The following is a 26924-nucleotide window of genomic DNA, read 5'->3' as shown; positions in this document are numbered from 1 at the left end:
TATGGACACGGTCTGTACCTGCATTGTCCAGTACAATAGCTACTAGAGCCACCTGTGGCTTTTGAGCACGTGAAACAGCTGGTGCAAATTGAGGTGTGCTAGAAAGTGTAAAACACACCAAGTGTCTCAGTCCTTATAATGCATACAGTTTGAAATTGTGGGTATATTGGATTAAATAACATATATTACTAGAATTAATTTTGCCTATTTATTTTTACTTTTTCTAATGTGGCTTCCAGAAATTTTTGAATTACTTAATTGGCTTGTATTTCTATTGAAGAGTGCTGGTCTCAGTCTGCTCTCTACATAGAACTATTCTACTTTTGAGTTTTAGAAAGTCTAAAAATTATCTGAGCACAGCCTTTCCCATGTTCAGTCCTGTTATACCTATTTTGCGGCCTACAACCCTTTAAATCTGTAATCCTTTCCTAGTCTCAATATGACAAGCTCCTTCCCAGCTTCACATTCCTCTTATTTAGTCTTGATCCTATCATTAATCATTATTATCCCCCAGGTTCCTTTCTTTCCTCAGTTTCTTTATTTTGGCAGTCCCCATCCCTGAATCAATCTAACCTAGCAGGTTTTTTCTTCTATTCTGGCTCCCAGATGCTGTAGAAATTCAAATACCTGTGTTGATGGACTTTGTAAAAAAAAAAAAAAAAAAGTCTATTTCTTAGTATAGCTAGCCTAAGCTAGACTAAGCTGTAATTTAGCCCTTTGGTAAGCCTTTAATCATCACTAACTGATTTCCAGTTATATCCTGCACTGTGCTTTCATCTGCACCAGTGTGGCCACCAACAGCTTGACAGGCTGTACACTGTATAGCTCCTGAAGACATGCGTTTGGTAGCCCAGCTTCACCATTTCCAGTCCTTCTGCGAGCTTTGGTTGGGAGCTCCTACTGTTTTAAAAATTACTGTGAAATACATAATCTTACAAGAGAGTTATTATAACATGTTCCATTTTAAAAGTATAATAATAAAATAACTGACCACTACTCACCATAAGAAAATAATTACCAATATCTTTGAAGCCCTCTTGTGCTTCTCCTTTATCTCAACCCCCTCCTTTCTCCCTACAAGGAACCATTATCTCCAAGTTTATGTTAATCCATACTTTGTTTCACCACTTTTGTTGGTTTCCTTATACTTCTGTTGATGTCAGCAGATTGAAGTTCACATTCTGAATTAGCCATTATATATGTGACCTTGGGAAAGTTACTTTATGTCCTGTGGACCTGTTTTCTTATTTTTTTTTTTAAATAAGCTCTACCCCCCCAATGTGGGGCTGGAACTCACGACCCTATTATAGAGTCGCATGCTCTACCTACTGAGCCAGCCAGGTGCCTCTGTTTTCTCATTTTTAAAATGATTTACTGTCTCAGTTGGTGAAGCATCTGGCTCTTTATTTATTTTTTATTTTTATTTATTTTTAAAATATTTTATTTATTTATTTGACAGAGAGAGACAGCGAGAGAGGGAACACAAGCAAGGGGAGTGTGTGAGGGAGAAGCAGGCTTCCCGCAGAGTAGGGAGCGCGATGCGGGGCTTGATCCCAGGACCCTGGGATCATGACCTGAGCCGAAGGCAGACGCTTAATGGCTGAGCCACCCAGGTGCCCACCCCCCCCTTTTTTTTTTTTGGAGCATGTGACTCTTGCTCTCAGGGTTGTGAATTTAAGCCCCATGTTGGGCATGGAGCCTACCTTAAAAAAATCAAATAAATAAAATAAAATAAATGATTTACTTCATAGAGGTTGTATATAATTAAAGTAGATATGTGACTGGTAGTAAACAGACTCTCAATAAAGGGAGTTTAGGTCCCACCTTTCAGAAGCTCCATCTTTGTATTTTAAAAATTCATTTCCTATTTCAAGTATGCTTGTTTCGAATTGTTTTCTGTTATTTGGTCTTATACCCTGGGTGATCTCATCCACTCTTGCTGCAAGGACTGTTTGTTGGTTTGGTGCTGCTGATTCCTAAATCCCTCTCTGTAGATGTCTGTGCTCTGCATGTGTAATTGCTCTCTATGTATTTGTACCTGAGGGTTTCTTCAACAGTTAAAACTCAACATAATACAATTTATCACTTTTTCATCCAAAGCAGAGAAAACAGCTAATGAAAAGAAAGACATTAAATGAAAATAACCTTGATATGTTTCAGGGAAATAAATACAGACAATGTGGCTGAAAAGTAATGGGATATGAGGTGAGGTCCAAGAAGTAGCCTGGGGCCCAGTCATTTTCAGTTTTATAAGTATCCTTATCTACCCATCCTCAAACCTTGGAGTGTCTGTTTCCTTACCTCTTATATAGTTGTGAAGAAAGTCCTGCCATTTCAGTATGCTAATCATCTCTCAAATCTGCCTCCTTTGTCTAGATTCATTGTGGTAGGCTAGATTCTTTTTTTTCTAAGATTTTATTTATTTATTTATTTGAGAGAGAGAGAACTAGAGAGAGCATGAGTGGAGGGGGAGGGGCAGATGGAGAGGGAGCAGGTGACTATCTGCTAAGCAGGGAGCCCCACACAGGGCTCAATCCCAGGACCCTGGGATCATGACCTGAGCTGAAGGCAGACACTTAACTGAGCCACCCAGGTATTCTGTGGTAGACCAGATTCTTAATCATCATGTACACAGACTATGACTATTGCAGTAGCTCCCTGACTCGTATCTGTGATGCAGATCTCTTTTCCAGGACTAGTTACTGTTGTAATAGTTCTTTTTATTTCACAAATTCAGTGATATTGCTGCCTTGTTTAACGTCTCCTGGGGTTTCTTTCAAGGTAAAATCCTTACTTATTTTTACACATCTTTTTAGTCTGGCCCAGTCTAATTCTGTGGCCTCACTCCTCACCTGCCACTCTGCTCTGCCATTACTGACTGGTTTCAGGGCTCTGCAGATAAGCCCTGCTTTTCCAAGTCTTCATGCTGCTGTTAACGCTTGTTGTTGTGCCTACATATGGTGCCCCTCTCTTTATGTGGCTAACTCCCCTCACCCATCCATCCATGGTCGAACTGTTCCCTGTGGAGGTTCTCTGGAAGTCTTCTCTGAGGAAGAATTAATCCATTCCTGCTTTGCTTCTTGATGTGGTTTTCATACTCCTTATAACATTTTCTCTCTTCTCTTACAGTTGAGTTAGGTAAATTGTAAATCCCTTGAATATAGGAGCCATGTCTTTCAACTTTATTTCTAGGATTCTAGTTGATGCTGAATAAAAAAGTTGATGAATCGCTGCATTTGAGGGTTTATTTCATTCCAATTTGAGTGAAAAGCTTTTGTGTGTTTAATGTTTTCCATTGATGATACTACTAATTAGGATCCTCAGAGGAGAGGAAATCTAAGCAGTTTTGCTTTGTGGCCTTGTTATTTTTAGTAGGAGACAAGAAGATAGACCACTTCATTCAAGGATGCTTCTGAAGGAGAACCTAGGGTATGTATTGGCAAGTCCAAAATAAGCATAAGCTGTTTGGACAGTGCAGCGATAACTACTTTCACCTGCAGGTCTACTGGAAAGACATGTTTTGCTCCAAAATAGACCTGACCTAATTGAGTTGAAGCTTGCTAGCCTAATTAGCCTCCTGTTTTTGCTTGTCTTTGTTTTGTATTGTCAGGAGCACTTGGCATATTGGTTGGGGTGGAGGTAGAACCATGTGATTCCTAAAATGAGCTTTATCATAAGCTGGTTGGGAAAGCTTTCAGGGAACTGTAACTTATTAGTGGGAATGGGAGAAGACGCCAAGTGTTGTGGTAAGACAGAAATTTCCACTGAGTTACTGGGAGCAGGAAGGCTATTGGTGGGTGACTCAGCTGTTTTCTAAACCTGTCTCATGTGATTGAGTGTGCATGATGTCTGTTTATTCTCGGCAGAGTAAGTACTAGGGGAGTCACATTACACAGCAGGCATAATGTTTATTTAACCAGCTCTGTGATGATCTAAAAATAGCTTGCAGGGGATTTTTGTTTTCTCATTGCATTTAGCATCATAAGATAGAAAAATCATAATGGAGACTCATTGGTGAGGGCTTTTCCTTATAGATAGCTTTGAATAAATAATTGGCCAATACTGTTTCAATTCTTTGAAGGTAAAGATGAATGCCTTGGTATAAAGGATACATAAAAGGTTAGGAAAATAAAGTCTTCTAATTTTCCAGAAAATAATTCTGTACAATTACAATTTACCTTGTATTCTGGACAGATAGACATTTTGAGTGCTTCAGGTATTTATGTGCTAAAGTTTTATATAGGAACTTTGTTTCCTTTTGTGAGGTTATAGCATATGTCTTTTTGAAATGGAAATGTTGATGTGGTATATATATTTGCTGGATTGTATGTTAATATTAAATTATGATAGTAATATTTTTACCTTGATTTTCTTGTTTTACTCACCCTGTACTAAAGATTTGCGCTATCATGTACTGTAACTGGGTCTTTCAGTGTGTCAAAATGTTGTTGTTATTACCCTCTGTACCTATTTATATGCTTGGCTCTGAAAGAGAAAGCACTTGGAAGTCTCAGTGTATCTAATAATCATAATCTGTTCATTTGTTTGGGAAGCATTGAGTCCCTGTAATTTATTCTTTTTGACATATGAGTGTTCTTGCTCTTTGAGGTGCAGTTTATGCAGCATATGAACTTGTGTCTCTGAGATTATTTCCAAAGGGAAAGGGAAACTGGATTCATTAAGAAGAAATAAATGCCAGTATTCTATTTACAATACTGTTTAACTGAGTGGGAATATTTGATAAGTTTATTAGCCTGTAAAATTACATTACTTATGATAATTGATGCTCTGTATAAAGTGGGAAATACATACTTTTTCATGGTTGATGAAAAAATGACTTGTGCATTAAACAGTTATCGTGCTGTATTTGCTTCATTCTGTGTTTCAAAAAATATTAAGCAAATTAAGTTTTTATTTTCAATATCACACCGTTAGAATATTTACTGGGATTTCTATTTTGGCATCTTTTTACACGGTGCTGTCACTAGGAATTTAATATACCTGGAAGGGTATTTTAGAATTATGGAACTTCTAGGGGTGAATGGGTGGCTCAGCCAGTTATGCGTCTGCGTTTGGCTCAGGTCATGATCCCAGGGTCCTGTGATCGAGCCCCGCATCGGGCTCCTTGCTCAGGAGGGAGCCTGCTTCTCCCTCTCCCTCTGCCCCTCACTCATGAGCGCCTGCGCTCTCTCCTCTCTATCTCAAATAAAGAAATAAAGTCGTAAAAAAAAAAAAAAGGAATACAGACCTAATTTACTGCATGTAAGTGGAGCGTGACTTGAACACCATTTGAAGATAATTCTAACAATTTCACTGGCTGTATGTGTGTGATCCCATACCTGCCCTCATCCCCATAGATAAATAACAAGTTTGTCATTTCTGAGTGTTAAAATTATCTGGGCTTGAAACCTAAGGACCAGCCATGATGCTTGGGCATATTGCCAAGAACAAATAAGAAAATGATTTCAAGTGGACTCAGCTGTTCCACAAGAAATAAATTCAGATTTAGTGAAAGAGAAAGTAGTTCTCCGGTTCCTGTCATATTGGAGTTGCAGCAGATATTCCACTGAATTATGATTGACACGCAGACACACTGTTTTCCTCTGCAATGGAGGATTATTTGTTTTCTCTAGTCACTTGTAGTGTTTCTTGATGTCCAGGGAAGGGGGTCTGTTTTTGTTTTCTAATAACACCTCACACTTTGTGAGATAGGAAAATACATATTTTGGTTGGGTTAGATTCTCCTTGTTACTCTCCTTTCTTGGAAATAAAAGAGAAGACCATGGTTTTTCCCTTCACTGAAATAGAGGGAAGGGCATTGTGTCTTGTGCAGACTACTAAATGATTTTCAGATCTGTTAGATAGTTTTGTATAGCTAGTTATCATTGATGAATTTCAAGTTGATTACAGTGCTGTATCAAGTTGTCAGTAGTTTAGGTAGGTCTGCTTTACCAAGTACTGTTTAAAATGCAAGAAGTTATAGGCAAGTATACGTAAGTATATATGTACAAATATGTATGATTCTGACAACTTATTGATGAAGTTGAATAAATTTTGTTGAAATGATGTTCTTTGTGATCAGACTTTGAGCTAGAGTAATGCTGATACTTTAACAAAGGTTGATACTTAAAATAAAAATACCATGATACGTGAAATTTTTTAAATTGTGAGATAAACATAAAATTGACAATCTTATTTTTAAATGTACAGTTCAATGATATTAAGTAAGTACAGTGATGTTTTCTGCCATCTCTCTCCAGAACCCTTTTTATCTTGTAAAACTGAAATTTTGCAGCCATTAAATAACTCCCCATTTGCTCCTTCCCAGCTGCATCTGGCAACAGTTATTCCATTTTCTGTCTCTAGATTTGACTAGTTTAGATATTTCCTAAGTGGATACAGAGCTTTGTCTTTTTGTGACTGGCTTGTTTCACTTAGCATAATGAATGTCCTTAAGCTTCATTCATGTTGCAAGTGTCAGAATTTCCTTACCTTTTGTGACTGAATGTTATTCCTTTGTATATATATACCACATTTTGTTTATCCATTCACCTGTTGGTGGACACGTCATTCACTTCCACCTTTTGGCTATTGTGAATAATGCTACTGTGAACTTAAGTATAAAAATATTCCTTTGAGGACCTCGCTTTCTAGTCTCATGAGTATATACCCAGAAAAGTAGAAGTCTAGGACTACACAGTAATTCTGTTTTTCATTTTTTGAGGAACTGTCATACTGCTTTTCATAGTGGCTACACCATTTTACAATACCACCCAAAGTGCACAAGGGCTCCAGTGTTGTGTACATCCTCACCATCAGGTGCTATTTTCTGTTTTCTTTTCTTTTTTTCCAGTAGTTATCCTAATGTGTTTGATTTGTTATATCATCATAGTTTTGATTTGCATCTCCCCAGTGATTAGTGATGTTGAACATTTTTTCACATGGTTATTGGCTATTTGTGTACCTTCTTTAGAGAAATGTCTATTCAGATGTTCCTATTTCTCAATATGATTCTTTGGGAGTTTTTTGTTGTTGAATTGTAGGATTTCTTTATATATTCTGTGTCTTAACCCCTTATTAGATACATGGTTTACAAATAATTTCCCCAATTTTGTGTTTCATTTTCACTCTGTTGATTGTGTCCTTTGATTCCCAGAAGTTTTGGTGTTTGTTTTTGTTAAATTGAAGTATAGTTGACATGCAGTGTTATATTACTTTCAGGTGTATAACATAGTGATTTGATGATTCTATACATAATGCAGTGCTCACTACCATCTGTCACATACAAAGTGTATACATACAAAGGGAGTCCGACGTGGGACTCAATCCCAGGATGCTGTGATCACGACCTGAGCCAAAGGCAGATGATTAAACGATTGAGCCACCCAGACACCGCCCCATATATTTTCTTATAAGATTTTTATATTTTTAGCTCTTTGGTTTTGGTCTTTGATTCATTTCCAGTTCATTTTTATATATAGTGTAAGATAAGGGTCCAGCTTCATTCTTTTGCATGTGTTTATCCAGTTTTTTTTTTTTTTTTTTAAAGCATAATGTGTTGGAAGACTGTCGTTTTCCTTCCCCATTGAATAGTCTTGGCACCCTTTTAAAAATCATTTGACAGTACATATGAGGGTTTATTTCTGGACTATCTGTTCTCATCCATTTGGTCTGTATGTCTGCCTTTATGCCGGTACCATATTGTTTTGATTTCTATAGACTTGTAATAAGTTTGAAATCAGGAAGTATGAGACTTCCAGCTTTGTTCTCTTTTCCAAGATTGTTTTAGCTATTTAGGGTCCCTTGAGATTCCTTATGAATTTTAGGATGGGTTTTTCTATAACTGCAAAACGTGTCATTGGGATTTTGATAGGGATTGCGTTAAATCTGTAAAATTCTTTAGATAATATTGACTTCTTTACACTATGAAGTCTTCCAGTCCATGAACATGGAATCTCTTTCTGTTTGTGTTTTCTTTCATTTCATTCATTAGTGTTTTGTAGTTTTCAGTTTACAAGTCTTTAACATCCTTGAGGACTCAAGTTTAATTTTATGTATTTTGTTCTTTTTGGTACTATTTTGAATGAACTTGTTTCCTTAACTTCCTCTTCAGATTGTTTATTGTTAAAGTATAGAAACACAACTGATTTTAGTGTGTTCATTATGCTGCAACTTTGGTCAATTCGCTTAGTAGTTCTAACAGTGTTTTGTGGAATCTTCAGGGTTTTCCAGATCATGTTGTCTGTGAACAGAGATAATTTCGCTTATTCTTTTCTAACTTGGATGCCTTATATTTCTTTTTCTTGTCTGGTTGCTCTGGCTAGAATATCCAGTACTATGTTGAATATTTGTGTTGAAAGTAGGCATCTTTGTCGTCTTTTTTTTTTTTTTTTCTTTCTTTCTTTGTCTTATTCTTGATCTTAGAGGAAAAGTTTTTAGTCTTTCACCATTGAGTATGATACCAGATGTGGGCTTTTCATGTGTGGCCTTTATTATATTGAGGTAGTTGCCTTCTATTTCTTGTTTGTTGAGTGTTTTTACCATGAAAGTGTGTTGATGTTTGTCAAGTGCTTTGCCTGCATCTGTTGAAACGATCATGTACTTTTTCCCCCTTTTCTTCTTTCTGTTAGTGTGGTGCATTATATTGATTGCTTTTTGTACGTTGAACCATCCTTGCAGTCCAGGAATAAATCCCAGTTGGTCATGGTGTATACTTCCTTTTATGTGCTGTTGAATTCTGTTTGCTAATATTCTGTTGAGGATTTTTGCATCAGTATTCATGGGGGATATTGGTCTGTACTTTTTATTTTTTATATATCTTTTTAATTAGGCTCCATGCCCAGCTGACTGAGCCACCTAGGCATCTCGCAAACCGATCTTTTGAGTGAAGAATTAAATCTGTTTATATTTAAAGTAATTATTGGCAGGAAAGGATTCGCTGTTGCCATTTTGTTATTTTCTTTTGTTTTTATTTTTAAATAATCTCTACACTCAAATGGGAGTCAAACCCTGAGATCAAGAGTTGCATGCTCCACTGACTGAGCCAACCAGGCATCCCATTTTGTTATTTACTTTATGAATTAAAACTCTCTTTTTTAAAAATCATTTTCCCCCTTACTGTCTTCCTTGTACTTAGTTGAGTTTATGTAGTAGCATGTTTTGAATCACTTCTCATTTCCTTCTTGTGTATATTCTGTAGCTGTTTTCTTTCTGATTATCATGGGGATTACATGTAACATCTTAAGGTTACAGCCATCTCTTTAAAACTGGTAACAATTTAACTTATAAGTAACTTATAAATACTCTACTTCTTTTCACCTCTGCCGCCTCCTTCTTTTATATTACTGGTGTCACGGATTATATCTTTCTGTATTGTATATACACTAACATAGATTTATATTGGTTTTATGCTTTTGTTTTTTAAATCCTATGAAATAATAAAGAGTTAAGAGCCAGAAGTACAATAATACAGGTTTTTGTATTTGCCCATGAATTTAACTTTACTGGAGAACCATATGTTTTTCTGTGGTTTCCAGTTACTGGTATTTTTGTTTCCACTTTCAGGAGTCCCTTTAACATTTCTTGTAGGACAAGTCTTGTGGTAATGAACTCTCTTACCTTTTGTTTATCTGGAATTTTCTCCCTTAATTTTGAAGGACATTTTTGAGGAACATAGTTCTCATTTGACAGGTTTCTTTCTTTCAATTGTTTGATTTTAATGTGTCTCACTTGGAGTTTATTGAGCTTCCTGTATGTGGGTGTCCTTGTCTTTCTTTGAATTTAGGGTATTTTTAGCCATTAGTTTTTCAAATTAGGTCTCTGCCCCTTTCTTTTCTCTTTTCTCCCATAATGCATATATTGATTTTTTTCAATGAGGTCCCTTATATTCTTTAGGCTCTGTTCACTTTTCACCTCCTACTCTTACTCCTCCTCTTTCTACCCACTTCTCACACGTGGTAGTGTCGGTGGTCCTCCGTTCAAGGTCACTGATTCTTTCTTCTGTCTATTTAAGTGTGCTGTTGAACCCCTCTAATGAATTTTAAAAATTGAGTTACTGAGGTTTTCTACTCCAGAATTTCTGTTTCTTTCTTACTTTTTTTTTTTTTTAATACTCCGATTTGGGCTCTTTTTAAATTTTATTTATTTTTATTTTTTTTTGTTCTCTTTTTTTAATACTCTTTTTTAATACTCTGATTTTGTTCATGTATTGTTTTTCTGGTTTTCTTAGGTCTCTCTGTTTTCCTTTATTTTTATTGAGCCTATTCAAGACTGTTGTTTTGAAGTCTTTGTCAAGTAACTCCGAAGTCTGTGTTTCTTTAAGGTTGGTTTCTAGAGATTTATTTTGTGGCTTTGACTGGGGAGTATTTCCCTGTTTATTTGTATGCCTTGTAATTGAGCATTTGAAAAACAACTACACCTCCTAGTATTTGGGGCCTGGCTCCTTGCAGGGGAAGACCATCACTCATCAGTCCAGTGTGAAGGCATAAAGGTCTTCTCAGGCATTTTCTGCTCATATATCTTCCCGGCGCCTGTGTGTGTGGTTTCCCTCCAATTCCACTATATCCCGGCTACTTTTAAATGTCTCAGTTTCCCAAAGAGTCTTAACGCCTGCTTCTTCTCAAGGCCTTAAATGTTCTGTTGTATTCCCCTTCCTGTAATCTCTTACACCAGACGCCTGCAGCTCTGAAGTCTCCCTGCAGTTCTCATGTAGCTCAGCAGGTGCCAGTGCTTTCTGTGGGACTCCGAGTGGATATACAAACTATGCCACTGTTTGCATCAGTGCTCTGAGTATGGTCAAATAGAAGCAAGTCTCTTAGGCAGCCCCTAGGTAAGCCAAGTCAGAATGTTGCAAACAAGTTCCATTCTTTCTCTTCTGTCCCAAGGGAGAAACTGGGAATTAGGTGGCTTCCTCCGACTATGCTGTGCCTGGGAGGTGTTTGGGCAGGGGCAGGCAGAAACGCCACTACATTTCCTATTCTTTTGAATATGGTTGTGTCGAGCTCAGGAAGACAGTTTCCACAAGATTGAAGGTGCTTCGAAACAGAGTGGATGGAAAATTATTTTAGATTCACAGTAAAACACAGGACCTGTGGAAGTATGGGAGAGTGAAAACAACTGTTCCACAGCCATCAGGAACGGCAGGTGTGTTTTGGGGTTTTTTTTTTTAGGATGACTTAAGGATAGAGAAGTAAAGTAAGTCTTTAATATTTTCAGAGCAAGAGGAGGGTCACTTTTAACTTTAGTATTAATCTAGGTCAGTGTTTCGAAATGTTTTGATTGAGGACCTCTTTATACTCGTAAATAACTCTGGGGTTCTCAGTATTTTTTTCATTTTATATATATTAGTATTTACTGTATGAGGAGTTAAAACTGAGGAATTTAAAAATATTTGTTTTAAAGTAAAAGTAAAGTTCATTTTTTTGTACACATCAGTAATATATTTTTATGCAAAAAATATTTTCCAAAACAAAAATATTGATGAGATGAGTTGTATTGCTTACAGTTTTGCAGTAATAGAAGTTAGGTAGAATCTCATTATCTCTTTCTTCATTCTAATTGTTGCAATATATTATTTCAGCTGAAGTATATGAAGAAAATACAGTCTTACACAGGTGTGTAGTTGGGAAAGGGAGAAATTTTATACAATCCTTTTCAGAAACTTGTGGTAATTCTTTGAAATTATGTCACATTCAATAAATGGTAATTTCTTAAACATTATTTCCATTGTAATCCATATTAGTGAACCATTGGTACTTAGGTATGTTAAAATCTTCTGGTGTGTCTTGCACTTGAATTAATTATTTACTATTGTATGATTTTGTTACATTGCACATTCGTCATTCAAAAAATACTGTTTCACTGACTTATACACAAAACTTTTTTTTAAGAGATTTTTTATTTTTATGTATTTATTTGAGAGGTAGAGCAAGTACAAGTAGGGGGAGGGGCCGAGGGAGAGTGACAGACTCCCTGCTGAGCAGGGAGCCTGTGGGGCTCAAACCCAGGACCCCAAGATCCCAGGATCATGACCTGAGACAAAGTCAGATGCTTAACTGACTGAGCCACTGAGGCACCCTATACACAAAACTTCCTGTTAGACAGTATAAAAAAAAATCACGTTCTCATCTAAATATTGGGGAGGTGCCAAGCTCATAGTGACAGATACGTATTTTCAGCAGTCTAATTTTTATTTGAAAGCTTTAATTTTATTATTGGTAACAAATACTTTTCAATTTCCTTGACATGACAGGCTCGTTTTCCTCATTTTTAACTAAAATGTCTGCCACGTACCAAAAATCTTCATAAGCATAGTTTGTCATTTATTCTTTCAAATAAAATGGTGTCGCATGAAAAGAGCATGTAGTTCAGCTTGTAACTTAAGTAGTAGCATAAATGCTATTTCTCAGTACAGACATCTTACTCCAGTATACTTCAGAAGTGTTCTATTTATCTGTTTGGTCACACCAAGTATTAAAAAAGACATGTGCTAAAGCTTCCTTACTACATGGTTCCAGTTCTGTAACATTTTATTTATGACCAAATCACAGAGATGAGAATAGACTTGTGGTTGCCATGGATTAGGTGCATGAGAGCTGGAGGAACGAAGGAGAAAAGAGAAAGGAGAAAGAAAAGAAGGTGGCTGTGGCTATGATAGGGTGGTCTGAGGGATCCTTATGAAGAACCTGTTCTGTATTCTGTCTGTAGTAGTGGTGACACAGATCTATACATGTGATAAAATTGCCTATGTGTGTATGCCCATAAAGCTGGTGAATTTTGAATAAGACTGATTTGATGTGTTGAATCAGTATCATTTTTCTAGGTTTGTTGTTGTGCTGTAGTTATATGTTACCATTAGGGAAAACTAGATTAAAAGCATCTGTATGGAAACTCTTTGTATTATATTTCAAACTCCATGTGAATTTATAAGTACTCAAAATAAAAAGTAATAACTTTTACTTTCACATAAATGACATTAAGTTGTTTTTTTTTTTTTTTTGAGTACATTGAGTGTGGAAGTGAAGAATATAAGTAGTCTTACCCACCTTGCTTTTCTGTCATTAGTGCAAGTGTCAGCACAGGCTAATAGTAGCTTAGCATTAATATTATGAAAATTTTTTACCTGGCAGACTCTGTAATTGAGGTCTCAGGGATGCCCAGACATCTGCAGTCCACACTTTGGGAATCAGTGGCATAAAGCTTCAGCCTTTATTTAGCTGAGGAAAACAAGCAGTTTACTTAAGACTGTGTATGGGTCTCTGTGTCTCTCTCCAGTGTTTTATATTGTACTCTTGTTTATTGGATATTACTGTACTTCTGTAAAAACACAGAAATGGATGTTTGAAATGATATAAATGGCAGACATGAGAAAACTTTAGAATTAACAGCTTTCTATATCTAGGCTGTACAGTATGGTAGCAACTAGTCCTTTCTGGCTATTTAAGTTTAAAATCTAAGAGATAAATGTGTATAAATAAAATTTAAGTGGAATAAGTAGTTATGGAGTTCCAATTTTGCATGATGAAAAATATCCTATGGGTCTTTTGCACAATGTGCATATAGTTAACACTACTGTCCAATTAAAAATGGTTGAGCTGTAAATTGTATTATGTGTTTTCTACCACAATAAAATATTTTAATTTTTTAAAAAGATTTATTCATGAGAGAGAGAGAGAGAGCATGCGCGAGTGTGTGAGCACAGATGGGGGGGGCAGAGGGGGCAGAGAGAATCTTAAGCAGGGTGTACGCTGTGGAGCCTGAAGTGGGGATCAATCTCACAACCTGAGCCGAAAACAAGAGTCATGCTTAACTGACTGTACCACCCAGGCACCCCTGATATATTTTAATTTAATAAATTCATTTAAATGAAATGAAAAATTTGTGTTTTCAGTTGCATTAGTTAGATTTCAACTATTCAGTAGTTTAGTGTGGCTAATGTCTGCCTTATTGAACAGTTTAGATGGAGGACATTTACAATTGTTGCAGAAATTTCTATTTACATTGGTTGTATAGCACTATAGTTCTAAAGAGTTTTAGGTGCTTGGAAGCATTGTGGATGCCAGCATGGTCGGAGTATTGGTCTAGACTTTATCTTAAGGTATTATCTTTGCTTTTCTGGCCAGATTTAAATGTCAAATATTTATTTGTGTGGTGGAAGAGTTTCTCACTATTTATATTCTATAGTAGCTAGTAACAAGCAGGAAGGAGCACATGTATATGTACACACTTATAAAGAAAAATTAAAAGAGTTCAGACCTTTTATAAATTAATAATCATCTGTTTTAAAAATGTATTGATGTAGTAGTCTTTTCTTATGATTTTAAAAGGTATTCCCAGCTCTGAATGATAGAAAGAGATTTGCTTCTAGCACCTTTACATTTTTATATTTTACATTCCAACATTTTTAATTAATAATAGAATTTTTTGGTACCATGAGTTGAGGGTATGTGTTAACCTTTCACCAGAAATTATTATCCAGTTATCCCAGCACATTTTATTAAGTAATACTGTGTATTTTTCTGTGTATTTTTCAGTATTTCTACTAACTCGAAATGCTATTAGTGCCTTATGTATATATTTGTGCTTATTTCAACATTCTCGATACCATTCATTCCATATCATTACATGTTCCTCTGTATCTTTTTTAATGACTGTAAAAGATTATACTCTGTGGCTGAGTAAATCATTTTTACATCTATATCTGTCTTTTATTGGTTAAATTGTGAAGTTCTTGAAGGTTAAAAAAACCTGCAACCATAAATCTTCAGCCTCATGTACATAGCCCACAGTTATATATAGTGTCTTCTTTGTGTTAGATTTCAGTAAATACTTGATTTAATTTTAATTGTAATTTATGAAATGACATTTATGTTCCAAGAATATTTAGAACTTTGCAAAATACAGAATTCCTACTGTATTTTCTGGCTGACCTTGTTTTTTCTATCATGTGAAGAGGAAGCTGAAGGATAGAGGTTATTTTCATGTCTTCATTATTAAAGTAATCAATTCTTTTGATCCTTGAATAAGGAAAAACATGTAATACAGAATTGTATAAAATAGAACCCATAAGTTGTATCCTGTACTTTCATTCCAATTCCCATTACTGTGAAGCAGCTGATGCTGTTTGCTTAGTAAACTAAGTTTGCTCAGGAAGTCATCTTATCTAAAGTTATGCATTTATGAATATATTAATTTTATGTATCAACAAATCTACACAAGTAGGATGCATTTATATTCTCTGATTGACTGTGGTGTATATTTTCACCTTTTCCCTAGAAAAACATGGAAATTTAGCATGTCTCCCCTTTATTTGGCCTTATGAATATATCTGTTCCTTGAAATGGATTTGTGTGTCAAACAGATAAGCTTATTTGAAATGTCAGAATATGAAAACACTAATTCAAAAGGATATATGCGTATTATTTACAATAGCCAAATTATGGAAGCAGTCCAAGTGTCCATTGATAAATGAATGGATAATGAAGAGGTGGTGTGAATTGTTGAATCACTGTATTGTACATTGAAACTAACGTAATACTATTGTTAACTTTACTGGAGTAAAAATATTTTTAAATGAAATTTGGTAGGTATTATCTAATAGTTCTTCAGAAAGTTGTGGCAACTTAATTGTTCTTTTTTTTTTTTTAAGATTTATTTGAGAGAGAGAGTATGTGGGGGAGGGGCAAAGGGAGAGGGAGAGAGAGTCTCAAGCAGACTCCACGCTGAGCATGGAGCCCCACATGGGGCTTGATCCCGTGACCTGTGACTTTGATCAAGTCCTGAGATCACAACTTGAGCCAAATCCAAGACTTGGTCTCCCAAACAACTGCACCACCCAGGTGCCCTGCAACTTCATTTTTCAGTCAGATTTGGATGTTCATTCACACACATTCACAATATTGAATTTAGTCATTATGGTAGTATTCGTTGCAGGTGAAGGAAGAGTCTTAAGAGAAATAATCTTTCATCTCTGAGTTAAATGTGAAGTGCTTAGAATAGTGTCTAAAACATAGTAAGAGATATAAATGTTTTCTGTTAGAATTTTTAAAATTTTTTATTGATTTTACTATTATTATTATTATATTATTAAAGATTTTATTTATTTATATGAGAGAGAGAGCACAAGCAGGGGGAGTGGGAGAGGGAGAAGCAGGCTCTCCGCTGAGCAGGGATCCTGACATGGGGCTCAATTCTAGGACCTTTGGAATCATGACCTGAGCCAAAGGCACATGCTTAATAGACTGAGCCACCCAGGCGCCCCTATAATTTTTTTTAAATTTATTTATTTGTTTTAGAGAGAGAGAAAGAGCGAGCAGGGGAAGGGGCAGAGGGAGAGGGAGAATCTCCAGCAGACTCCCGCTGATCACAGAGCCCAACACAGGGCTTGATCCCAAGACCCTGAGATCATGACCTGAGCTAAAAGCAAGAGTCAGACACTTAACCGACTGAGCAATCAGGTGACCCCTGTCATAATTATTTTTGTTGGCTTAAGTCCATTGTATTATATTGCAAAAGTTGAAAATCCTTCTTGATTTTTTTCATATATTTGTATTTTAAAAACCATCACATCTGGACCTAAGATGCTATGTTATGGTGTTCTGTCTTGTAATGGAATTTACCCTCCGATTTTTATCTTTAAATATCCAAATCACTGTTTCTTAAATAGTTATTATGGACTTAAAGGTTATGTCTGCCGCACAGAAACTGTTTTGGTTGGCTTTTTTTACTGACATTCTGTTAGCAGTTTGTCAGTTAACACTATTTGCTAGTTTTTGTTGTTACTGTTGTGTTCTTATTCTCCAAGTTGATAAAAAAGTATTAGTGACTTAGGAAGGTTTATTGAAACATAAAAGTAATGATGAAAATGAGAATGCAAGTCTGTAACTCATGTAAACTTGGACAGTGAAGTGATTGGCAATTTAAATATAAATAATTCATGTATATGTACTTGGAGAAGTAAGTCTCTGTAACACCTATGAGGGTGCAGAAAGAGAAAGTGCAAACAAAACCTGTGATGACTGTTGAAATGATAGTCTGTTGATCTGTCCCGTTTGATATTATGAAACATGTTTATACAATGTTCCTATTTAAATATTTGCAATATTTTCCAACAAAGTATAGTGGTATATTAAGCAAGTTATTCCAGAATGACTTAATAAACTTGGTGAATCATGTCATTACGTGCAGAGAAGAGAGAAAAATACCTAGATGCATCTTTCACAGTTGCACTCTTTGTGGTATCAACAGGTACAAGTTATATCATTCTTACGAAATTTCTAAAACCAGCCGCAAAGAGTTGAATAATCCTCTGAGAGAAAGCTAAGTGAGCCATTGGCAAAATTCCTTTATCTGTGCTTCTATTAAAATCCCATGATGGCACAATGGCATACGTTGTGAAAGTGGAACCACTTCTTTGTGTGGCTGACATCAAATACTGTGCTTTGTGTTTAGATGAAACTGTAGAATAGGATCTGCTCTTGGCATACATATAATTTGAGTAAAAGTAGTACTTGATTGTTTTTTGTCTGTTTAAAATAGTAATTCTAGGGGCGCCTGGGTGGCGCAGTCGTTAAGCGTCTGCCTTCGGCTCAGGGCGTGATCCCAGTGTTCTGGGATTGAGCCCCACGTCAGGCTCTTCCACTGGGAGCCTGCTTCTTCCTCTCTCACTCCCCCTGCTTGCGTTCCCTCTCTTGCTGGCTTTCTCTATCTCTGTCGAATAAATAAATAAAATCTTTAAAAAAATAGTAATTCTAAGCTAAAGGAAAATAAATTCTTCTATTAGTATTCATTTTAAGACCAGTGATATAGTGCCAGTATTGACAGAGAACCAGCTATATGTGTTGGCAGGAATGGTGCTATTACCTAATGAAGGAATTTGTGCCTGTATGATAATTCACATGCCGCTTTTTCAGTTAACTGTAGGTGTGTTGAAGATATTAGTGAAAGTTTTGAAGAAGTTCAAATATGGCCATTATGCAGATTTTCAGCATCTTCTTTGGAAACAAATTAGGCAGCTCTTCCTTTCTGTAGTATTCTAGCTGTAAGAGGGCAAAATACTCACGTAACTTCTTGAAGGATAGAAAGAACATTTCTGTATGTTTTTTTTAATAAGTTGTACATCTTAATATTGTATTTAGTATCTTGACAGTCAAGCTTTTGCTTCAACTAAATGTTGAGAATGAAGTGTCAAGATTTCCTAAAACCAGTGAGCCTTACCGCTGAGAATATGGCTTTCTTAACATTTGATCACTTTGTTTAATTTGATAAAGAGTGAAATTGTGCTGTATTTTACAACTATCCCCAAATGTTGTCATCAAACGTGATGAAATAATTTTCAACTTAGAGTGCAGACAGAGTTGATAAGAAATCCACTTACCTCTCTTGGAGAGGAGGCAAGATGGCAGAGAGGTAGGGGACCCCATTTCAGCTGGTCCCCCCAAATTTAGCTGGATATCTATCAAACCATTTTGAACACCCACGAAATCAGTCAGAGATATACGAATATGTATCTGAATCTCTACAAGCAGAAAAGTGACTGCTTTTTGCAAGGTAGGACGAGCGGAGTTGTGAATCCGTGGAGAGATATCAGAAGATAAACAGAAAGGGGAGGGAGCCTCCAAGAGCCGGCTCTTGGAAAGTGATATAACACTGGAGTGCAAAATCAGAACCCTTAGAAATTTGCTCTAGTGAGAGACATCCCTCTCTGAAGGGGGCTCTGGAAATGAAAAGGCAGAATTCTAGGTACAGCATTGTGGACCACATAGCAAAAGGGGATTCCTGAAACAGTAGGGTGCCCAAGCATTGGAGCCAGGAAGCAGGTTATGATCAGGGAGCCCAGGAAGGGACTGTCGGTTCAGATCACCATAAACCGGGAGCCTGGGCGGTTGATAACCGCTCATTCCTTGAACAGCCTGAAAAAATCTGGAACCTGCTCCCGGGGCCAGGCAAAAACTTACAGAATGGTAGTGGCTGGGAAAAGGCTTTAGAGCAGAACCCAGACCAGTTCAGCTACTCGCGGTTTTAGAATCACAAAGCAGTGGCACTCCCGGGCCCCTGAGACTACCTCTGATAGAGTTGTTGTGGGTGCGCATTGAGGAAGGCTGCAGTTTTCAGCAGTGCATGCAGACGTGGAGACTGTTTGTCCTGGCAGGTCTATTAAAGAGGGCAGACTGAGATTTTTCTGCTCTGGGCCGGAAGTTTGGCTATGGCCATTTTTGCTCTGATCCTCTGAAGAGGCGGAGAAAGCACCCAGGGAACAAAAGCCACACAGAAGACGGTTTCCACTGAGCCCATCCTCTTAATGGGGCATCTCTGCACAGGCAGGGTTACCTAAGAAACAGTGTGGCAGGCCCCTCCGCCAGAAGACAGGCTGGAAGAACAGGTAGATGACAATCCTATGGATCCTCTAAGACTGTAAAATCCCAACACCAGGGGAAAATTGTATATTGAGCTCCAGGTGTGGCCTCACGACTTGTTTATTTTTCAGATATAATTCTCCTTTTCTTCCCCCCCACTTCTCATGCTTTTTCTCTGTTGTATTTTTCTTTTTCCCTTTTCATTTCAACTAGATGTCTATTATATCAACTTACTTTTCATCGTTGCTTTTTAACTTGTATTTTTACACATCTGTATTCTTTATAGATATATACTTTATTTTAGACCTTTTTTCACTCAGTTTTACCTTTTTATATATACAAGTTTTACTTTCCATGTAATTTTGGGATGTAGTGTCCTCTAACACACAGACCAAAATACACCCAGGAATAGCTGAAACACCTTGCTTTGTCCACACTGAGAGATTATAGCTCTCCTCCCCCTCTTTAAATTTTTAAATTTTATTCTTGTGTTTCATTTTGGCTTTGTTTTTTCGGTGGTGGCGTGTGACCACTCTGGATTTTGCTAGGGTGCATCTAGCTTGGGTCGTGATTGATATTTTGGACTCTGTTCATTCTTTCAACCATCCCTTGACAGAATGATTAGGAGGAGGAACTCTGAACAAAGAAAAGAACCAGAGACAGTCTCCTCCAACACAGAACTAAGGGATATGGATATAAGCAAGATGTCAGAGATAGAATTCAGGGTAGCAATCATGAAGTCAATAGCTAGGCTTGAAAAAAAGCATTAATGACAATATAGAATCTCTAAGGGCAGAAATGAGATAGAATCAGGCCAAACTTAAAAATGCTATGAATGAGATGCAGTCTAAACTGGATACTCTAAGAGCCAGGGTAAATGAGGCAGAAGAGCAAATCAGTGATCTAGACAAAAACTGATAGGAAGGAAGGGAGCTGAGGCAAATAGGGAAAGGCAGCTAGTAGCCCATGAAAGTAGATCAACGAAATGATGCCATGGAATGTTTCACTGTCAGAATTACTGGGATCCCCAAGGGGGTGGAAAGAGAGAAAAGGCTAGAAGGTATATTTGAGCAAATCATAGCTGAGAGCTTCCCTAATCTGGGGAAAGAAACATTTTTGTCCAAGAGGTAGAGAGGAGCCCTCCCAAAATCAATAAAAATAGATCAACACCCCAACATATAATAGTGAAGCTTGCAAATCTTAGAGCCAAGGAAGCTATCCTGAGCGCAGCTACAGGGAAGAGATTTCTTACATATGGAGGGAGGAACATTAGAATAACATCAGACCTGTCCACAGAAACCTGCCAAGCCAGAAAGGGATGGCAAGACATATTCAGGGTAGTAAATGAAAAGAACATGCTGCCAAGAATACTTTACCCAGCAAGGCTGTCATTCAGAATGGATGGAGAGATAAAAGCTTTCAGGACAGGCAGAAATTGAAAGAATAGATGACCACCAAGCCAGCTCTGCAAGAAAAATTAAGGGGGATTCTATAAGTGAAGAGAAACCCCATGAGTCACATAGACCAGAAAGAAACAGAAAATCTGCAGAAACATACTTTACAGGCAATATAATGGCATTAAATTCATATGTTTCAGTAGTTACACTGAATGTAAATCGGCTGAATGCTCCCATGAAAAGACACAAGGTTTCAGATTGGATAAAAAAGCAGGACCCATCCATATGCTGTCTACGAGAGACTCATTTTGAACCTAAAGACACCTCCAGATTGAAAGTGATGGGATGGAGAACCATTTACCACGCTAATGGACCTCTAAAGAAATCTGGGGTAGCAATTCTCTTATCAGGCAAATTAGATTTTACGACAAAGACCATAGTAAGAGATGTAGAGGGTACTATATCATATCTAATGGGTCTGTCCAAGAAGATGATCCAACAGTTGTAAATATCTATGCCTGCAACATAGGAGCAGCCAATTATATAAACCAATTAATAACCAAAATAAAGAAATATATTGATAATAATACATTAATATTAGGAGACCTCAACACTCTACTCACAGCAATGGACAGATCATCTAAGCAGAAAATCAACAAAGAAACAAGAGACACATTGACCAGACGGACTTCGTAGGTATATACAGAACATAATATCCTAAAACAACAGAATACTCATCCTTCTCGAGTGCACATGGAACTTTCTCCAGACTAGACCACATACTGGGTCACAAATCAGGTCTCAACCGATATCAAAAGATTGAGATTATCCCCTGCGTATTTTCAGACCACAATGCTGTGAAACTGGAACTCAACCACAAGAAGAAATTTGGAAGGAACTCAAACGCTTAGAAGTTAAAGAGCATCCTGCTAAAGAATGATTGGGTCATCCAGGAAATTAAAGAAGAACTTAAACAATTCATTGAAGCTAATGAGAGTTAAAACACATCGGTCGACCAAAACCTTTGGGATACTGCAAAGGCGGTCTTAAGAGGGAAATACATAGCCATCCAAGCCTCCCTCAGAAAATTAGAAAAATCCCAAATGCACAAGCTAACCTTACACCTAAAGGACCTGGAGAAAGGACAGGAAATAAGGCCTAACCCAAGCAGGAGAAGAGAAATAATAAAGATCAGAGCAGAAATCAATGAGGTAGAAACCAGAAAAAACAGTAGAACAGATCAACCAAACTAGAAGCTGGTTCTTTGAAAGAATTAATAAGATAGATAAACCTCTCGCCAGACTTATCCAAAAGAAAAGAGAAAGGATCCAAATTAATAAAATAATGAATGAAAGCGGAGAGATCTTGACTAACACCAAGGAAACAGAAGCAATTACTAGAAATTATTACCAGCAACTATATACCAACAAATTAAGCAATCTAGAAGAAATGGATGCATTCCTGGAAATTTATAAACTACTAAGACTGAAACAGGAAGAAATAGACAATCTGAACAGACCAATAACCAGCAAGGAAATTGAAGCAGTAGTCAAAAACCTCCCAAAAAACAAGAGTCCAGGGCCAGATGGCTTCCCAGGGACATTCCACCAAACATTTAAAGAAGAAATAATACCTCTTCTACTGAAGCTGTTTTAAAAAACCGAAATAGTAGGAAAACTTCCAAACTTGTTCTATGAGGCCAGCATTATCCTCATCCCAAAATCAGACAAAGACCCCATCAAAAAGGAGAATTACAGACCAGTGTCCCTGATGAACACGGATGCCAAAATATTCCTAGCCAATAGGATCCAGTAGTACATTAAAAGGATTATTCACCCCAACCAGGTGGGATTTATTCCTGGGATGCAAGGGTGGTTCAACTTTCAGAAATCAATCAGCATGATAGAGCACATTAATAAAAGAAAAGACAAGAACCCTATGAAGCATCAAACTTTACATCGGAATCTGGGGATGTACTGTATGGTGATTAACACAATATAATAAAATAAAATTAAAAAATCAAAAAAAAAAAGAACCCTATGAAATAGCCTCTAGCCTTCTAGAGTTTGAATGTGATACATACAGATAAACTTGATTTTTCAAACAGTCCTAAAAATGATCTTTGATGAGAAATCTGTGGCTAACTTTTGGGTCATATTTGATACAATTATCACCTATTTGGTTGAGGTGAAATACTTGGTGTCATAGTTTTCAATTTGTGGTCAGATTTAGTACACCTATAGTGAAAAAGGAAATTAACCTGATGCGGAACCTTAATGTCAGTTATAGAGATTGGTATAAGGCTCTCATGTTGAAAGATTGCAACTTATCCTCTGTGTCCAGAATGAAACTTTTTTTCATTAATTCTGTTTTATTTTCATTATTTAAAAGTTATGATAAACTTTTCAAACATTTGCTTTAAAGATTTTATTTTTTATTTTTTGATGTAATCTCTACCACCAGTTTGGGGCTTGAATTCATGACTCCAATATCAAGAGTTGCATGCTACACTGAGCCAGCTAGGCATCCCTCAAACATTGCGTTAAAGTGTTAATCCCAGCTGAACTGCCACCAAATGGTCAGCAGGTGCTAAAAATTGTAGAATTTTCTTTTAAAGCAAAGTTAGAATACTTTCTAGAGATACCATTTACCTAGTTACCTTGGATAAGACACTTGTATTTTTTTTTTTAAGATTTATTTTTTTATTTGAAAGAGAGAGGGAGAAAGAGAGCGAGCTCACCAGTGGAGGAGGGGTCAGAGGGAGAGAATCTCAAGCATACTCCCCACTGAATGTGGAGCCTGACATGGGGCTCAGTCTCTCGACCCATAAAATCACGACCTGATCCACAACCAAGAGTCATACAGTCAACTAACTGAGCCACCCAGGTGCCCCGACACTCGAATTTTCTGACCTTTGATTCCCTCATTTGTAAAATTGGCACCATGGTAATAAAAGGTGATTGTATAGTAATTGATTTTTCCTTATTTAATCTTAGCTTCCTTGTGAAGTAGATTAATTATTATTTTTTACATTCATGGGAAAGATGAATTACTTGCCCAAGTAAGTGGCAGTTGTTAGGATTTGAAGCCAAGTTCTGTGATTCCATGTCCATTGCTATTGCCAGTATTTCATTTTAAACATGTTACAAGTTGTTTGCTTTTTGGTTTTGTTCTGGCTTCAGTAGCACATAGAATATTAGTTTGTAGTATTTAACATGGGTTCATAATGAAAAGCTTATACTCTTATTTTCAGAAAACCTATGGTAAATTAGTACATAATGCCGCTTATCCCGTGCTTTTATCTAAAGTTCTTATTGACTGTAGATTTTTATGAAAAAAAAAAAAAGGGTCATGTAAAAGGATTAAAGTGTAAGCAGTGGAAGAGAACAGCAATAATATAGCAGTTAACCTAGTGAACTGCTCAGTTTGCTCTGGGATGTCTTCCTCAATGGTTTTCTTTGCTCGTAGGTACTTTGGAAAGCTCACCACAGCAGTAACAAGTTCTCTCAGCCATGTTTGATTTTGTTTGTGGCATGGTCTGTCCGTTTCAGAAATAGATGAATTGACAGTGAGTGCTCTTTGTACTTCAGTTATCAAAAATCATTGTACCTAGTCATTGGGTTGCAGATGTCTCCTTATCAGAAGGTTTAAGGTAATCTCTAAAAAATACTGCTCTGATTCTGAATTGCTTCATATTGTGGTAAAGATAAGTTTTTAAAAGTAGAGCTGTAAACCATACTGGTAAATACATCTATAAATTTCTTTTTAATACTTTGAGTTGTTAGGATTTGCCATATATAGTCAAAATATGATATTGTTCTTGCCATTTTTTGACAGACCCCATATCCCTCTGGACAGAATGCAGGTCCAACCACGTTGGTATACCCTCAAGCCCCTCAGACAATGAATTCACAACCTCAAACCCGTTCTCCGGTAAGTACACAGAAGCTTGTTCTAGAAAATGTTCTCCATTTAAGTTTGTGTTTTTAGTAGCTTGGGTTCCTTTGGCTAAAATTTTTACTTGTTTTTGGAAACTTGTTCCAAGGACAATTTATTATTATTATTATTATTATTATTATTACTGGTTAGCACTGCATTTTCAGACTTCTAATATAGGAATAATTTAAATTTATTGAGAGGAAGAAGAAATGGAGCTTTTTATCTTCTTTTACTTTCCTGTGGCATGATTTTTTTTTTAAAATCTGGTTGCATTCAAGTTCATTTCAGTTCTTAATTTGTTGTACTGTTCACAATTCAGGAGGAGAGTAAAGCACAGTGATTTTAAAAGTAAATCAAATTTCATTAATTAGACTCAAATTTCAGTGGTTTGGGAAGTAAGATTTCTGAATTGGTGTCACTAGATCAGTCCTAGCCATTTGACAGTTTGATCATATGCATGACATACACCAGTGGTGTATTCATTTTTTCAGATGGTAAATAAATTGTCATACAAATTAAAGTGCTATCATTCTCTTTGCTCATCCTTTACATGGATTGCAATAAATATTGCAAAGACTGAGAATTTACTCAAGGTTCATCCTTCTGTTTCACAAAAGTATTTAGTGGCTTCAGCTATCCATCCCTTAGAACGTTGTTTCCTGCCCTGCATGACTAGTTTTTGCCAGACGGTGCCTCTGTAACATCTCACATTGTATCTCACATCCCTACTTGTATCTCAGCTCTGTGTTTTCCTCAGAATACAGGTATCTTCTTTTGGTTCCCCACCCCTGCTTTTTTGCCTGTAGTATAGGGTTATTTCATTGCATTAGCTCCTATTCATTTGGTTTTATGCATGAACTGAGAAATGTTGAAATGTATGAAAGATTGCTCAAAGAACTAGAGATCATAGACTGCACCAAAATGTAATCTCTTTCTTACCTCTTCCTGTCTTCCTTTTCCTGATTGCCCTCTTTTCCAATACCTGTTCTTAGATCCTGGTTCTCCCCAGGGGGTGGAAGAACCTTTCTAAAGAGGTGGGACTTTGGTCCAAGTTGCCTATTTGCTTGTCTTTTTTTTTTTTTTTTTTTTGCTGAAATGATCAACAAGATGTCTGATGCAAGTTATGTTCTGAGAGTGGTTGGGGGTGTGGATACTTGACTACTTGGTGTGGGCCTGAGATCTCACCAGATTAATTTAGATAGGCCCTGCTTCTAGTCATTAAACATGGGACATTATGGTAAGCTCTTATTGCAGAGAATTCTATGGCCCTCTTCACCCCCATCCCCCTTTTATAATTATTGAAAGAAAAGAAATTTACATGGTTAGAACTGGCGCAAAACCTGACTGAAGAGCTGCATCTCTAAACCAGTTTTTTTGACAGCCCAGCAGAACAGTGCCAATACATTGCACAGACAACTGGAAGAGGAGGAAGGTTTTGGAACAGACTCCCGTTTACAGGTCCTTGGCTGGAAGAGGCTGGATAAAATACTGCATTGTAAGCAATATAACAAACTGTACTTCTTGCAGGCAGTGGTGCCTCTGGCACTCATTATTTTTGACCACATCCATTTATTGGCTGATGAACAGAAATGCTTTGATTGCTTCTTCTCTCTAAGTCTAACCTAGCATGGCAGTTTCTGCCAGGCATAGTGGGGAAAAGAATAACAAATTGGGTGGGTCGTCTTGATTCGGAATTAGACAGGAGTAATTTGGGGTTTAGATTTTTCTTTATTTTAAACTCGAAGAGGGATATCCCTTTCAGATAAATTTGATTTTAAAAGATAAATTTCAAGGCTTCTTTTTCCCTCTTTCCATTTTATAATTGAATATCAAAGAGGAAATTGTCTGTAGTTGTCAGCCATTTTTCTGTGGTCATAAACTCTTCAGATACTATCCTCTATGCAATTTTTGCCATCTGCTCTGCTAGTGACCATTACCACCCCCATCACTAAAAACCACACACATAACATTCCATTACATATCCCAAAACAAGTGCAAGACTAGCAAACACTAGACTACTCTTGCTTGTTGTTTTGGGTCCAGTTTTCTTTATTTCATTTGTGTTGGGGCTGGGAGGGTGAAGTTGGGATATGAAATTTGACAGGATTGCATTTTCTTTCTACATCCCAAGTTGCCATAGTCTAGTCTCATCCATCCCACAGCTATCCCAACTGGTGAGGAGAGGTAAGCTGTTGCACTAAGGAAGGGACCCTTCCCATGGCTTTGTAGAGCAGCT

At 36.9% G+C, this 26924-nt stretch overlaps 1 protein-coding gene across 26 annotated transcripts in view; it reads left to right on the top strand.

Moving 5' to 3' along the window:
* Nucleotides 1-26924, top strand: part of EIF4G3 (eukaryotic translation initiation factor 4 gamma 3) — a 315445-nt gene that overhangs the window by 129459 nt on the left and 159062 nt on the right. For 16 of the 26 annotated variants that reach the window (XM_034645782.1, XM_034645798.1, XM_019808886.2 and 13 more), the window contains 2 exons: nucleotides 24587-24682; nucleotides 26070-26183. In XM_034645782.1, coding sequence (XP_034501673.1) covers nucleotides 24653-24682; nucleotides 26070-26183 — 144 coding nt within the window. In that variant the 5' untranslated portion in view covers nucleotides 24587-24652. Of the gene's footprint in view, nucleotides 1-24217; nucleotides 24318-24586; nucleotides 24683-26057; nucleotides 26184-26924 lie in introns of those variants that run through there. The other 10 variants (XM_034645772.1, XM_034645715.1, XM_034645709.1 and 7 more) reach the window with 3 other exon arrangements.

The sequence above is a fragment of the Ailuropoda melanoleuca genome, chromosome 2 (genome assembly GCF_002007445.2).
Source record: "Ailuropoda melanoleuca isolate Jingjing chromosome 2, ASM200744v2, whole genome shotgun sequence".
Lineage (NCBI taxonomy): Eukaryota > Metazoa > Chordata > Mammalia > Carnivora > Ursidae > Ailuropoda > Ailuropoda melanoleuca.
Note: the sequence above shows the minus strand (reverse complement) of the source record. Positions and strands in the feature narration are given on the sequence as shown.